This window comes from Salmo salar, chromosome ssa12, assembly GCF_905237065.1.
Source record: "Salmo salar chromosome ssa12, Ssal_v3.1, whole genome shotgun sequence".
NCBI lineage: Eukaryota > Metazoa > Chordata > Actinopteri > Salmoniformes > Salmonidae > Salmo > Salmo salar.
Genome location: NC_059453.1, coordinates 83,013,342 through 83,028,931, shown reverse-complemented (window position 1 = coordinate 83,028,931; position 15,590 = coordinate 83,013,342). Strand labels below are relative to the sequence as shown.

At 40.8% G+C, this 15,590-nt stretch overlaps 2 protein-coding genes across 4 annotated transcripts in view; one reads left to right on the top strand and one right to left on the bottom strand.

Moving 5' to 3' along the window:
- Positions 1-138: 138 nt before the first annotated feature.
- Positions 139-4,911, bottom strand: LOC123725566 (protein FAM72A). Its single transcript, XM_045691854.1, has 4 exons — positions 4,161-4,911; positions 3,804-3,881; positions 3,231-3,355; positions 139-2,147 (listed from the first exon to the last, which is right to left on the bottom strand). Exons 1-4 carry the CDS (start codon positions 4,304-4,306, stop codon positions 2,053-2,055), a joined length of 444 nt encoding a protein of 147 aa, XP_045547810.1. The 5' UTR covers positions 4,307-4,911; the 3' UTR covers positions 139-2,052.
- A 1,266-nt stretch (positions 4,912-6,177) lies between these two features.
- Positions 6,178-15,590, top strand: part of LOC106565713 (SLIT-ROBO Rho GTPase-activating protein 2) — a 206,072-nt gene continuing 196,659 nt past the window's right edge. For 2 of the 3 annotated variants that reach the window (XM_045691853.1, XM_045691851.1), the window contains exons 1-2: positions 6,178-7,356; positions 8,361-8,836. In XM_045691853.1, the coding sequence (XP_045547809.1) occupies positions 8,770-8,836 (67 nt within the window). In that variant the 5' untranslated portion in view covers positions 6,178-7,356; positions 8,361-8,769. The remainder of the gene's footprint in view (positions 7,357-8,360; positions 8,837-15,590) is intronic. The other variant, XM_045691852.1, reaches the window with a different exon arrangement.

The window sequence follows — 15,590 nt, the reverse complement described above, 5'->3', positions numbered from 1 at the left end:
CTATGTTAGCTGCAGATTTGTGGTTACCTAAAAGTTCACAAAACACAATGGATATTTTAGGAAAAGATGTATTATCAATACAATAAGCATAAAAATAAAAAGAATAAGTCATGTTTCAAACTACCAATTCAGGATGAGTGGCATTTCAAAATATATTTTATCAGCAGGGCAAATAACATCAGTATAAAGACAGCAATATGTTTGTTAATAAATAAATACAAATTGATAAATAAAAACACACTACTTAAATGAATCATATTAAAGTTAGATAAAAAAATCATTTAAAAAAAAATCTTTGTTTTGATAGTCGTTGAATATCTCCCAACCATAGTCTATGCCATAGGAAGTTCTCAGCTGATCACTCGCTACCTTCACTAAGGTGAAACAAAACAACCATTCAGCCTCCAAACGTAAAACACTCAAATGCAAGAGAAATGTCAAATAGAAACAGACAGAGAAACAGAATAAAAATACAGCACACTACAAAACATTGCTTTTGTAAATAAAAAAAAACTATTGTAAACAAAAGGAAAATAAGTGGTTAAAGATATTTGGTCTGTATGATTTTGATCATAATTGGCTATTAATTTTGTATATCATATCACAAGATGTAATACACTTAGCCAGAGCTTAGAACATCACTTAAATAAATAATTGCTACAAAGACAGGAATCTTAATTGGTGACTGCCATCTCAGGTATTTGGTGTGTACGTCCACCTTTCATACTGTCAGTTATGACCACAAAACAAATACTTTTCAATTGGAGCTTCAACATATCCTTATTAATACAGGCATAGCTTGTCTGTTTGAACTGGGAGGTATATTAAATGCTACTTTAAGATATGCCACTCATTGTGACAGTACTTGCTGGGCACCGAAGCATCACAATAAAGCTGAAAGCTGAAACATTTACTTCCAGGAGAGGGTAAGCGTGACCTACAATGACAGTGAGCCCACAGTTCTTCACAAAATCAGATCCAAGGCCATTAGAATACAAGTCTACAACATTGTCTGAAGCAAAAGCTTCTGCAGCAATGGAAAGGTCAGCTCTATACACAAGTGACTCATATACTCAGATCTATATACTCATTCATTGTGCTCTTTCAAGCACACAACAGTTCAGCGTTCAATCATACAGGGTTAGGATATCTGCTCGGAATATGAAGTACATTTTCTTTCACTGTTTTTGCTGAAATGTTTTTACTATATCAACAATGTAAGAGTGAGTGGACATTGACTTTCCTTTCATGATCATGTATTTTCTTTCCAGCTCCTTTGCCCTGTGTGTAATTGGGCTTACTCTATTTTCATTGAGTATCCTCATCATCATCCCATCACTGAGGAGCCCTAGAACCAAACTAGTACCTATACTTTATGTACTAGTACCATCTGTTGGTGACACTGGCCCTCCTCATGAAAGACCAACGCAAGATAAACTGGCACATACTTAAGGTCAACAATGTCAGTTTCTAAAACTTAAACACAACATCATTGTAATCGATTGTTCAAGCACTAACAAAGGACTGAAGAAAACCTCAAATACAGCGTACAAAGTTCAATCCAGCGTCCATTGGCAATAGGTTACCCAAAGGGTATAAAACAGCCATGCGAAATGTTAAGACCATCCATCTGCCAGTGGAACAGAAAGCTAATGAGTTTGTTTGAGTGGGGATTCAGTGGTGAGTTTAAAGAGAGAAGGCAGTTCCCACAGTCCAGTTCTACCATTGATTCCCCCCACAGAGCGAGATATAAGATTTTTTATTTTTTTTAACCTTTATTTAACTAGGCAAGTCAGTTAAGAACAAATTCTTATTTTCAATGACGGCCTAGGAACAGTGGGTTAACTGCCTTGTTCAGGGGCAGAACGACAGATTTTTACCTTGTCAGCTCAGGGATTTGATCTTGCAACCTTTTGGTTACTTGTCCAACGCGTAACCGAAATGTGTAAATGCGTAGAATGCGTGGGGATTGTGTGCTTTTGGGAAGGGGAGAATATGGTCACAGGGTAAGGCCTCTCTTCTGTTTCTCTTCCATCGGTCATCCATCTCTCTCTACCTTATGCACTCCTCCTCTGATGGGGTGTCTGATCCCTCGTTCTCGCTGTCCTCCAGCTCGGGAAGGTCTCCCCAGAGCAATAGGTTCAAACCTGCAACAGAAGACGCAGCGTTTGTGTGTGCAGGGACAGTTTAAGGAACAGTCTTTCCTTGCCGACAAGCTAAGTCAATAACAAATAAGCTAAAGTAGAAACAGGCTGGCATTCAGGCTTTGCACGACCTCTCCAAATAATTCAACTTCTGCGTTTCTATGAGTGCTAAGTCATGTGGTAGTGGAGATCAGTAGAGTCAACACATAATGCCACATGTTGCAATGTGTTGTGTCAGTCAGTCAGTGATGCTTAGCCTTAGGGGGTATCGGTATCTAGTCACAAACTGTGCATTTAGGGTAATTCTTCTTTACATGTATATTACTTTGACTAACTATTGTTTTAGGATAGTCCTCTCGGAATACAGTCTATTGTTCATCAATAGGTAAGAGGGGTAAATCCATTTGAATTCTGTCACTTTTTGACAGCATCCCTTTTGATATAAAAAAACTACTTCTTTCTATATATGTTTGGCCATGGAAGAAGTGGTCATAAAGTGCCTTTTAGGACCTCAATGACAAAACCTTTCAGGAGATAAAGGTGCTCAAAGTTGACCCATTTTGCATACCCCACCATACCATGAGACATCCATGTCTTCATCACTGGCAAATATAAATGGCTGAGTTTGCTATCTTTTAAAAGCTTACAGTGTTGTCAAACTATTATATTATTTTTTGAAAAACAAAATTATATTATTATATATATTTTTTAAAGGTTTAACGTCAATTATCTAAAAATGCATATGTTGTAGCTTAGAGCCTATTTCACATAATCTTTGGCTTATGTGTTGTGCCTGCCATCGGATGAAACACAACATCCTCTATTTTCCAGAAATGATCAAATAGTTGGACAACCATGTTGGTCAGCTTTTAAATTATATCCATCTCAACCGCCTATCTTTTGGGTCAACTTTGAGCACCTTTATCTCTTGAATGTTTGGCACTCAGGTCCAAAAAGTCACTTTATGAGCAATTCTACAATGGGCAACTATGTATGGAAGGTTTTGTTCAAATCAAAAGGGATTCTGTCAAAAGTGATTACATTCAAATGGATTTACCCAGAGGTCCGTGAGTTTGGAGTTCTAACCTGTAGCATCCAATCTGTTAAGGGTGGACACAGCATCACTGTTAAACATCCAGAAATGGCCATTGTTACAGGACAGCAGGCAGGGCTTACATGGGGCTACCACGTGATACCCCACAAAATTACCACTGGAGAGGGGGATCGAGAGAGAAAGGGGAATTAAAGAGTGAGAGGGAAATAGATAGAGAAAAAGGGAGAGGGAGAAAGAGAGATATGGGGGAGGGAGAGATAAAAAAAAAAAAAGTTACCGTTTTATAGCGAGCGCCTGTGAAAGTGCTAACTATTATATTACCGATGTGTTTCTGTGTACAACAACGAAGCCCTGGGGATACAAAAGAGGCCTGACAAAAGCCTCACTGTACCCAACAAACTGCTGGCTGAACAACTTTCCAACTGAAGCACAACACTAGACATGGACATTTGAATTTTCGAAGGTAAATATTAATAAAGCAGCCACAACAATTGTCTGTCTAGTAATGCTATTTTGTAACCACAAAGCACATATATAATGAATGCAAACTGGTTAGTGTAAAGTGAGTAGACAAATCTGTGTTTACAATAATGTTACATACATACCATTTCAGACAGGCAATGTCTCTCAGTTTGCATTTGCAGCTCTCTGTAGAGTAGCAGCTGGCCACAAAGTCAACAGTTCTAGAAGAGGGGGTGGGGGATGTTATGGGGATTGTTAAAGAACAAAGGGGCACCATCACATTCTAGCCATAGAGGGAGATAATGGATAAGAACTTATCCATTATATTTTCTATATCTCACACTATCACAAACACTCAACATATGAAGTTATGAACCCCTCCAAAAAACAGACAGCGATGAGAGATCCTCATAGAAACCATAACCGTCATTAGCTCATTTGTCACAACTCATTCCACACACTCAGTGATCATTTCATAACATAGTGGTTTTATTGCTTACCTGTTGGGCGGTATGTCAGTAGAGAACAGCTCAATTTCTGTGTCTGCGAGAAGTACTGCCTTCATTCCTCTTGTGCAGAGTAGACTCTCACAGTATATACAATTCACTTGAGTGACACATTTGTTTTTGAAGTTGGAGGTAGACATGCTCTTTAAATACTGTTCTTCTAGCTTTCGAATCCCAATGTCCAGAGGAAATGTGCGTCAGAACAGATCAATCAATCAATGTAGCAATGGTAGCTGATCTGACGGTAACGTTATTTAAAACGCTATTTAGCTAGCTAACTATTCACTATTATTGTTACTAAATAGCTAGCTAGTTCGTTGACTAGCTATCAACAGTTAGCTGGAAGTTAGCAGCAGGTGAATTATAAAAGAGAAGCCACAAATGAGACGTTTCCACGTCTAATGTTATATTGGAGGTTTAAGTAGATAGTTATCGATTCTTGTTGATAGCGAGTAATGTGGTTGATAGCAATCTACAGTAGCTATCTACTTGTCAAAACAGAGCCACAAGCTAACGTCACGAGAGTGACCATAATAACACAGTATCATCAGATGTTCAAAATAGCTCTTGCCATTTTCAATTTATCTTCAACCTGCTCTTCAACGAAACAATTTCCCAGATTCTTTGTTCAGTAACTAACGTTAATTCGTTGCGGTCACAGATTCAGTACAATGTAATAGCCAGCTAGCTTCGCTGTTGTGTTTATTTTTTTACAACTTCCTGGTAGCTACCGATACTTCCTGAACATTTTTTAAAAACGGCACTATGTCGAATTTCGATTGGCTCTCGATGACAAAAAATATATACCATTGGGTAACATAATCGCACAACTACAAAGCTGATTGGGTACAATTATATCTGGACCGTCGCCTAAGTAATAAGGAGGGGATTCAATTAATCTGGCCCGTGTTTTGCACCGGGTGAAAATTTGTAATGGTTTCGGAAGCGGGCTGCCTCCCGGGCGTGAGCCAGGTGCACCGTTCAAAGCCCATGGCGAAATCGGCTCAAAACAAAAGCGACTTAATTAAGCACGTGGAGTAATTAGTAGGATTCTGTGTTTTCACATGCAAAAGTGATTGCTTTTGATAAAAAGCGCTTTATCTGCCAATGAAAACTGAATATTCAAACATATAGTCTATGGAAAATGTCACGCGTTGCCCCGCGGCTCAGCATAATCGAATTCACAACTATCAGCCATTCAATGGCGAAGGGTTTGGCTTTGTCCCTTTACATTTGTATTTCTAATACGATAAGAGAGTTGCACCAAAATAATTTGCACAATATGTACCCCTCCAACACAAAGGTCTCAAGGTTTACAAACATTGTGTACAGACAAGTGTACCTTCTGCAATGATGGACCTGAAACGCTGACACATTTATTTTATAGTTGTTTGTTCACTATTAGAATTTGGAGCGATATGGAATAAAACTGGTCACTCTGTTGATATAAAATGTTATAACATTTTTGACAGTACTCTGAACTCTTTGAAATGTGTAACTAATGTCATGATTTTGGTTGGTAAATTGTATATATCCACAAAACCAAATATTTTAAATGAAGTGTTTTTTTTTATACCCTTTATGTTGTTAATTGAGTCTCTGAAATGACTAAATAATAAAAGCTTGTCTACAGTCCAATATTATAATGATTATATTCTGAATAAGTGTCATCGTCTCATGCTGTCATAACACATTTTTCTGTTTTTGTTTTGTTTGTCTTTCATGTTCTTGTCAATTCTTGAACTCAATGATGTCTGTTTATTTTATTCCCCCCCAAAAGGCTCAGCAGAACTGACTCCGCTCCCTGATTGTCGATTTGAAGGACTTTATGCCAATCCTAATCAATTCAACCAATCGAAAGATGGACAACTCTCCCCTTGTTCCATGAAAAGAGGCGGGGTTATTTTTGGAGAATTTGTGAGAAAAACACCCCAAAAATCTTCATATGGGACGGAAATGAAATAGGAAAGCTCGTATTTGTCATCGAAATCGACATAAGAGGTAAAATGTGGTGCATGCTTTAAGCAACTTGCATTGTAAAACATGTGCAATGCTGTATGTTTATAGCACACACACAGAAAAGTGTAACATTTTGCAACTCATACGTTTGGACAAGAAATTCTAGTTAGCTAGCTAGGTAACGGTATCCCAAAGACTTGGCTAGCTCGTTAGCCTTACTCTAGTACCGACATTTCCTATGGCTAAAAATGGCGAAATGCCTCATTCTAGACTGGTGAAACCAGTCTGATCGCTAAGTTCACCATTCTTTAAACATCACTTATCTACAGGGTGTCTGTAAAAAAGTCTAATTCTTTATAGAATTTTACCTCGTTTTTATCCTACAATTCAATGTTGCAGCCCTCTAAAGGTGTCTCATTTGCAAAGTTAGTTTAGTAAAACCATTATAACTAATATGCCATTAAGCAGACGCTTTTATCCATAACTCATTGGTTGATATTGTAATATGTCAATGTTTTGCAAAGCCCCATAATGACTATCATTCAGTTTAAACCAATGAGATAGGCCTATTTTATAACAGTAATGGGGTTTATGTTAAACTAATTAACACTTAGTAACTGTTTTAGTCTGCTTATATACACACCCTTAAAGAGATTCTCCCGTACTTTTTTATACATTTTAGCCAGTAGTTCTGAAAATGGCACTCGAGCCAAAAGTGGTCCCTGAAAATGGCATACTATGTCACCTGTGAAGATATGTGCACCATGCCATTGGCCTCTCTCTTGCTCTGCTGTGTGTGGATCTTACTAGCTGTCACTCAAATGGCTAGTGGCCGAAGCTCATTGGCTGAAACTCGAATTGCTAGGGGGCTGACCCACGTGGGGGAAAGTGTAAGGAAAATTGCGCCGCACATATTCCAGAAAACAGACGCTTTCAAACTATGGATTTTGTGGCAAAACATTACTTCTTCTCATAGATTATGGATGTATGAACTATACATTGACACCCAGCCCAATATGGGAGTATTTCTTAAACCTAACTAGTCGCCAATATGTACATGTTAGTAATTTAGCAGATGCTCTCATCCAGAGCGACTTACTGTAGTACTAATGAGTGCATACATTTGTTTTACTTTTTCATACTGGTCCCCCATTGGAATGGAACCCACAACCCTGGCATTGTAAACGCCATGCTCTACCAACTGAGCCCACAGGACATGTCTTTAATAAAGGTACCATGTGCTATCATCTGAGTTCCGGAGCATGTCTTTAATAAAGGTAGTCCAGTGTTATGATGTTTTCTGAGTATTTGCTGTTCTCAAGGCACCAAAGTTGAAAACTGTTCTCAGGAAAATTATATTGTCAATGTCATGGACCACATTGGACTGACATATTTTTACCTTTATGTTCTCTGGGCTTTTTCCAATATTACTATTAATGGGCCCAGCATGAAACAATCTATTCCATTTCTATCAGGTAATTTGTCACAACAATTAAGTATAGTCAGATTAGCCCTATTTGTTATTACAGTGTAGTATGTAGGCAATGGTCCATTCACCAACTCTGAGCATCATTGTCTGTTATGAGAACCACAGTCGGATTTGACCTGACTGCCCTCCCAACCCTGTCAGTCCTACTCCCACCCCAGACACATTGCAAAACCCAGTTTCTGACCCTATCACTGCAGTACCAATAAAGGTGTCCATTAATGTACATTTGAATGATGTATTATGAGAACCACTGCACCCTCTACAACCACTGTGATTATTATTATCTGGCCCTGCTGTTCATCTATGGACGGTTGAACATCTTGGCCATGTACTGTTATAATCTCCACCCGGCACAGCCAGAAGAGGACTGGCCACCCCTCAGAGCCTGGTTCCTCTCTAGGTTTCTTCCTAGGTTCCTGCCTTTCTAGGGAGTTTTTCCTAGCCACTGTGCTTCTACATCTGCATTGCTTGCTTTTTGGTGTTTTAGGCTGGGTTTCTGTATAACACTTTATGACATCGCTGATGTAAAACAGGCTTTATAAATACATTTGATTGAATGTATGAAGGCCAGAGTATTTTATCCATACATAGGCCTACACAGTATTACATGTGATAATGAATATGTATGGTCAAGCAATGCCATTTATGTATCAACCAAATAAATGTGACACATGCACAGTGTATGTCTGTCTCCGTGCCTGCATATTGGCTTCCCAGCTCATCTATGTACCCCACTCTCACTCTAGGGGGAAGAGCAGAGAGCCACGGAGCCAGCCCAGCCTCTGACCGTCTTGGTGACAGCCACTTACTGAAGGACTAAACTTTTTGGGAGTCTCCTCATCTGACCGTGCTGACTTGTTTGTTATTGTTGGTTTGGAGGGAATGCATATATCCTCTGTTTGCTCTATAACTGGTTTTGAGGACACATTAAGGAAAGGATCCAAACGAATGGGAATGCGGCAGCGCCAAACTCTCACAATGCGGGCAGAGTGAAGGGGCAGGACACAATACCATTCCACGGACTGTGGGGTTATTCGCTACAATCTTTCCGTTGAGTATTCTTCCAGACGAAATATTATAGTTACAATTTTTTTCCTGATTACTTCTTTAACCCAGTATTGCGAAGTCTAGTGTTGTTGAGTAGAAGAACCAGCCATGACGTCTCCGGCCAAATTCAGAAAGGACAAGGAGATCGTAGCCGAATATGAAACTCAAGTTAAAGGTAATACTTTTATACCAAGTTTATATTGTTAAACATGCTGTTCCTTGCGCTCATGTAGGCTATCCATTCCACAAAGGCTTGTCGCATTTCTTTTCCTGTTCGTGGATACGTCAACGTGGATAGGATCATTTATCCCTGTTTAGCATACCCCAATATTCAAACTATAATAGCTTATTTTACCAAAGGTTAAAAAGGTGTGGGTCCTTTGATGTGTTTAGTAGGCAGATTATTCTTGCTTAATTGTCATCATAGCCTACTGCAGTGTCAAGTCAAAGCGTCCTATTGATAAGAACATCTTGATAACAACAGTTTATAGAGACTAGCCTACCAAACCATCATAGGTCCGCAGATAATAAAAATACATCTGAGAGCCTTATGTTTCAATTATGCAGTATTGGTGCGTTCATACACGGCATTTATACGACATTATGGGATTTTTCTCTGTAGGTTGAGTATGATGTGTGTAGCCTATCGCAGGGTTTAGATTCGACATGCATGTGGAACAACGCAGGGCGTTTTCTCTCCCTGCGTGCTGGTGTGGTTCTGTTTTAGAGCAATTCATTTCCCGGTGTCTGCCGTGTTTCGTGTGCGAGAGACAGACATCGGGCATTCAGATCAACGTTAGGAATACGACCAAAGTGTGAATTAATGGCCTGTCGCCTCACGTGAGAGTGTCTGTCCCAGGTTCACGGATGTCGCCACGAACCGGTCGACGGGAGCACCAGTGGTTTTGTCGAGTTTTCTTCACGGGGGAGTGGGGAGAGAGGTGGGCTGGGGTGGTGTTTAGCGGGTTAACTCTTCACTCGCTGATGGTTTATCGATGTTTGTTGTCAGGGTGATCATGGTATTTTCATGGTGAGGGAGTCAGTCATTTTATATTTACATCTGAGCTGGGGAAATGTAGCGGTAATAGAGCTTGGAGAGGAAACTGGAGAGAGAGGACTGTAGAGAGAGGACAGGATATTACCCTCCTAATGAACAGCACTGCAGCCACCGAAGATGAAGCGATAAGATCCCTTTACCCTCATCTTCTCCCTCTCCTCTCTGTCATGGGTCTGGGAAGGATGGAGGAAAAGGGACAGACAACACTTCATCATAAACTAGTCAGGGTAGCTGCATCCCAACAGTCTGAAATAGCTGACTCTCCCCCCTCTTTACCTAATTTCCATGACAACCCCTGCTATAACTATACCACCATCCATTCATATAGGAGGCAGGACAGGTTTTAAACAGTGAATAGAACAGACAGGGAGAGGAGGAGAGGAAACATTGTATGAACTTTATTCTGTGTGTTTGTGACAGTGACAAACCAGTAAGGACTGACCCCTGCTTCACAGAAGGGAAGAGAGGGGTAGAAAGAGAGGCTGGTTGGTCCAATGAGGAGGAGGCTGGGAAGTAGAACCCATGTCTTCTCTCTCTCTTCCTTTCTTTTTTGTCTCTCTCCCCCCACACAGGGAATAGAACAGGAAATATGTTTTCACAAATAGTATGGCTCTTTATTGCTAAGCAGCATCATAATGAAGCCATGATCTGTAGGATCTGAGATGTTGGCAATGACTTGTTCCCCTGTGTTCTGACGGTGACAGTGACACTGGTTTCATGCCAGGCCAAGTGTCTTAGACTGCTGCACGGGGTCTGTGTTGAGTAGGAATGAGAAAGGAAAGCGTTTTGAAACAGAACATTTCTTCTTACTACAATGTCATAAGTACATCTACATCATCTATTTCTAAGTGTTTTCTGCCATTTCGTGTCATGTTGAGCTTGTGGATGAGCTTGTGGACAGATTGGCATCCTGGTGTCTGGTGTGGTAGGCTGTGGCTGGGAGGTTCTGATGCTACAGCAGGCTGCCGTGTCCTGTTCTCTGAGGACAGATTGGCATCCTGGTGTCTGGTGTGGTAGGCTGTGGCTGGGAGGTTCTGAGGCTACAGCAGGCTGCCGTGGACAGGAGGACAGGAGGACACATCACTGTCTTTAACAGCATGCAGAGTTACATGTCTGTGTTTACCAGTTTGTAAAGCATTTCTATTGTGCTTACCAATGTAAAGAGTCTGCCATTGAGCGACATGTGAGTTTGTGCTGCGGTGTTTGGCACTGTATAGAGTTTGTTTGTCCGATATTTTCCTTGCAAAAAAAACCGATACCGATAACCGATATTTTGCATTTTAACGGCCTTTAAAGCATTCTAGTACAGTTAAATAGTTAACACACACACATGAACGCCGCGGTCTAAGGCACTGCATCTCAGTGCAAGAGGCATCACTACAGACCCTGGTTCTAATCCAGGTTGTATCACATCCGGCCGTGATTGGGAGTCCCATAGGGCGGCGCACAATTGGCCCAGCATCGTCCAGGTTTGGCCAGAGTAGGCTGTCATTGTACATAAGAATTTTGTACATAAGAATTTGTTCTTAACTGACTTGCCTAGTTAAATAAAGGTTACACACACACGCGCACACACACACACACACACACACACACACCAAAAAGTTATTTTGTTGGCATTCACGTATGTCCTCATTACCAGTAAAACATCATCACCTACTTGCTGTGCTGTTTCATTGTTCATTTGTTTAGTCGTTTCATTCTCAACCAGGATTTCTATGGAACACCGTTTGGTTCTTTGTGTGTCAAAAAAGATACACGTGAAATAACACTATTTGACATGTCAAATAAGCTTGTTGACAAATCAGGACCTGAATATGACTGCACGTCACATAATAATTTAACACGTTCATATTTTTTTGACGTAGTTATTACACATCGATGACACTATCACTCGTATTTCATATGTCACAACGATTCAACAATACATATGCTATGATGCTGGTAAAGTTGTCTCGGGCACCTACAGTGCTGGTTATAAAAAATCTAGCTAGCTCATGGATGCAAACAATGTTCTTCCCCCAAAACATAGCAAAATGACATAATCTGTTTCAGTAGCCATAGTTAGCTAGCTAACTGTATAGGTAGGTGTCATCATCTAAAATAACCCTCATTTATAAGACAGTTCTTATTTGATTAATGGTGGTCGTACCATCTTTGTATCAGTGTGAAGCTGCTGAATAAACCAGCTATGTCTTTTCCTCCTCTGTCTTAATTCTGCTCCTATCTCTCTCTCTGTCTTAATTCTGCTCCTATCTCTCTCTCTGTCTTAATTCTGCTCCTATCTCTCTCTCTGTCTTAATTCTGCTCCTATCTCTCTCTGTCTTAATTCTGCTCCTATCTCTCTCTGTCTTAATTCTGCTCCTATCTCTCTCTGTCTTAATTCTGCTCCTATCTCTCTCTGTCTTAATTCTGCTCCTATCTCTCTCTGTCTTAATTCTGCTCCTATCTCTCTCTTTCTGAATAGCTGTGGTGTCTCCCTCCCAGCAGAGCCCCACTAGGACATTCATCTGCACCCTGCAAGGAAAGCACATGTTCTCTCCAAGGAAAATGAATATGTTCACCCCTAATAGCATAATTGTGCCAGGCCAACTACACACATTCACACGTGCAAGCGCATACACTGACCCACACACACACTCGGCTCTGCATCGCCAGTTTATTGTGTTAGGCTCTTGAAAGGGGGTAGGTGGTAGGATGTGGAGGGGTTGTCAGCCCCTCTCCTCTTCCTCTTTCTCCCAATCCTCAGGGCTGGTCTGGCAATAGGAAAATAAACCTATGTAACTCCTCAGCCCTGTATTCCAGACCCAGCAGCTCAGCAGAGCAAGAATGAATAGCACGCCCCATTTCACAGCTTTGGAATTCCACAGGCAGACTTTTCCCTGTTATTCCCAATCCAATCCCAGGTGGTGTGAGAGGAATGTCACTCCTGCACAGATGGAAATGTGAAGAGGAAATGGAATCCTGATCATCTGGTGGTCTCGAGTACAACACAATTACTCAAAACGCAGTTAGACAGTAATAAACAGACAAACACATACAGACGACAGGAAGGCAGACAGAAACGCGCACACACACACACCAGGGTTTCCGTTAGCTGGTAATTGACGGCTTCTGGTCGTAAAAAACCCCCGGAAAGCTGATCAATTCAATTGTTGCCGGCCAAATTGACCAGGGATAAAAACCAACAGCAGGCAGACTATCAGCCCGTCACCCAACACTTTAAAATGTGAGCTGGAGGCAGTATGCATTTTGAAAATATACTTCATTGTTTTACTTGATATTATGAGACATGTCTTACCTTGGTTGAAAATCCACAAGCTTCCCACAATAAGTTGGGTGAATTTTGGCCCATTCCTCCTGACAGAGCTGGTGTAACTGAGTCAGGTTTGTAGGCCTCCTTGCTCGCACACACTTTTTAAGTTCTGCCCACAAATTTTCTATGGGATTGAGGTCAGGGTGTTGTGATGGCCACTCCAATACCTTGACTTTGTTGTCCTTAAGCCATTTTGCCACAACTTTGGAAGTATGCTTGGGGTCATTGTCCATTTGGAAGACCCGTTTGCGACCAAGCTTTAACTTCCTGACTGATGTCTTGAGATGTTGCTTCAATATATCCACATAATTTACCTCCCTCATGATGCCATCTATTTTTTGTGAAGTGCACCAGTCCCTCCTGCAGCAAAGCACCTCCACAACATGATGCTGCCACCCCCGTGCTTCACGGTTTGGATGGTGTTCTCCGTCTTGCAAGCATCCCCCTTTTTCCTCCAAACAAAACGATGGTCATTATGGCCAAACCGTTCTAGTTTTTGTTTCATCAGACCAGAGGACATTTCTCCAAAAAGTACGATCTTTGTCCCCATGTGCAGTTGCAAACCGTAGTCTGGCTTTTTATGGTGGTTTTGGAGCAGTGGCATCTTCCTTGCGGAGAGGCCTTTCAGGTTATGTCGATATAGGACTTGCTTTACTGTGGATATAGATACTTTTGTACCTGTTTCCTCCAGCATCTTCACAAGGTCCTTTGCTGTTGTTCTGGGATTGATTTGCACTTTTCGCACCAAAGTACATTCATCTCCAGGAGACAGAACGCGTCTCCTTCCTGAGCGGTATGACGGCTGCGTGGTCCCATGGTGTTTATACTTGCGTACTATTGTTTGTACAGATGAACGTGGGACCTTCAGGCATTTGGAAATTGCTCCCAAGGATGAACCAGACTTGTGGAGGTCTACAATGTTTTTTCTGAGGTCTTGGCTGATTTCTTTTGATTTTCCCATGATGTCACGCAAAGAGGCACTGAGTTTGAAGGTAGGCCTTGAAATACATCCACAGGTACACCTCCAATTGACTCGAATGATGTCAATTAGCCTATCAGAAGCTTCTACATTTACATTTTAGTCATTTAGCAGACCCTCTTATCCAGAGCGACTTACATTTCATTTCATACATTTTCTTTTCTTCCCGTACTGGCCCCCCGTGGGAATCAAACCCACAACCTTGGCGTTGCAAACACCATGCGTTGCAAACACCATGCTCTACCAACTGAGCTACAGGAAACACCTGTAGCTCAGTCTCATTGTCCTCTGATAGACCACTTACCAAAGGCGCTAATGTTTTTCAGCCAGGGGCTGGAATTACATCATTCAGCTTTTTCCCGCCTTCTGAGAGCCTATGGGAGCCGTAGGAAGTGTCACGTTACAGCAAAGATCCTCATTTTTAAAAAAAAGAGTCAAGAAGCCCAAGGAATGGTCAGACAGGGCACTTCCTGTACAGAATCTTCTCAGGTTTTTGCCTGCCATATGAGTTCTGTTATACTCACAGACACCATTCAAACAGTTTTAGAAACGTTAGGGTGTTTTCTATCCAAAGCCAATAATTATATGCATATTCTAGTTTCTGGGCAGTAGTAATAACCAGATTAAATCGGGTACGTTTTTTATCCGGCCATGTAAATACTGCCCCCTAGCCCTAACGTGTTAAAACAGATCAGTGTGTGACACAAATGTATTCGAAAATCTAATCTAACACTTCATGAGAGCCTATGAGCTCATGTTGTGCAACATTTCTATAGGCTATGCAATTGCGGGAGATAACAGAGAGATGGCCTCTGATAAAAAGACGAGGATCCCATCAGCTAGACCTACTATATTTATTTCTCAACTTTCCTAATATTAAGCACATTGCTTATATTTACAACAGGAGTATAGCCTACCTGGTTGGCATGAAAATTAACCACGGGGAAAAACGTCCTCCATTTGCTATTTAATTGCATAGATGACATGTATTTTTTTCCCACTGCCCATTTTGAGACAGGTGCATGATAATGGTCCATTCTAAATCAAAACAAATGTCACACATATATTATTTAGTATATGCAAAGATTAAATCAAGAATAGTCTGATGGGTGACAATATTAGCCTATCACTTGTGAATTATATATAATCACTTGTGAATGATGCCCAGCATAAGAAACAATGCCTTTTTTGTGACTTTTTTTAATCATAGTCGCATACCTCATGTAGCCTAGTCCATAGGTCTATATGTTTTAATAAGGTTTGTATCCCAACTCAGGTGCCCAAATAACTTCTTTAAGTTAAGCACATTAATCTGCTTTACAATGGGTGTAGAGCCTAACTGGCATATAAACTCAGCAAAAAAAGAAACGTCCCTTTTTCAGGACCCTGTCTTTCAAATATAATTCGTAAAAATACAAATAACTTCACAGATCTTCATTGGAAAGGGTTAAAACACTGTTTCCAATGAACCATAAACAATTAATGAACATGCACTTGTGGAACGGTAGGCAATTAAGGTCACATTTATGAAAACTTAGGACACTAAAGAGGCCTTTCTACTGACCCTGAAAAACACC

What these genes read in the sequence shown, in the direction of transcription:
- LOC123725566 (XM_045691854.1), bottom strand. Translation starts at nt 4,306, where the DNA reads ATGTCTACCTCCAACTTCAAAAACAAATGTGTCACTCAAGTGAATTGT. An exon ending in GACATTGCCTGTCTGAAATG is followed by an intron (nt 3,356 to 3,803) that starts GTATGTATGTAA and finishes CCCCCTCTCCAG; the next exon opens with TGGTAATTTTGTGGGGTATC. An exon ending in TAACAGATTGGATGCTACAG is followed by an intron (nt 2,148 to 3,230) that starts GTTAGAACTCCA and finishes CTTCTGTTGCAG; the next exon opens with GTTTGAACCTATTGCTCTGG.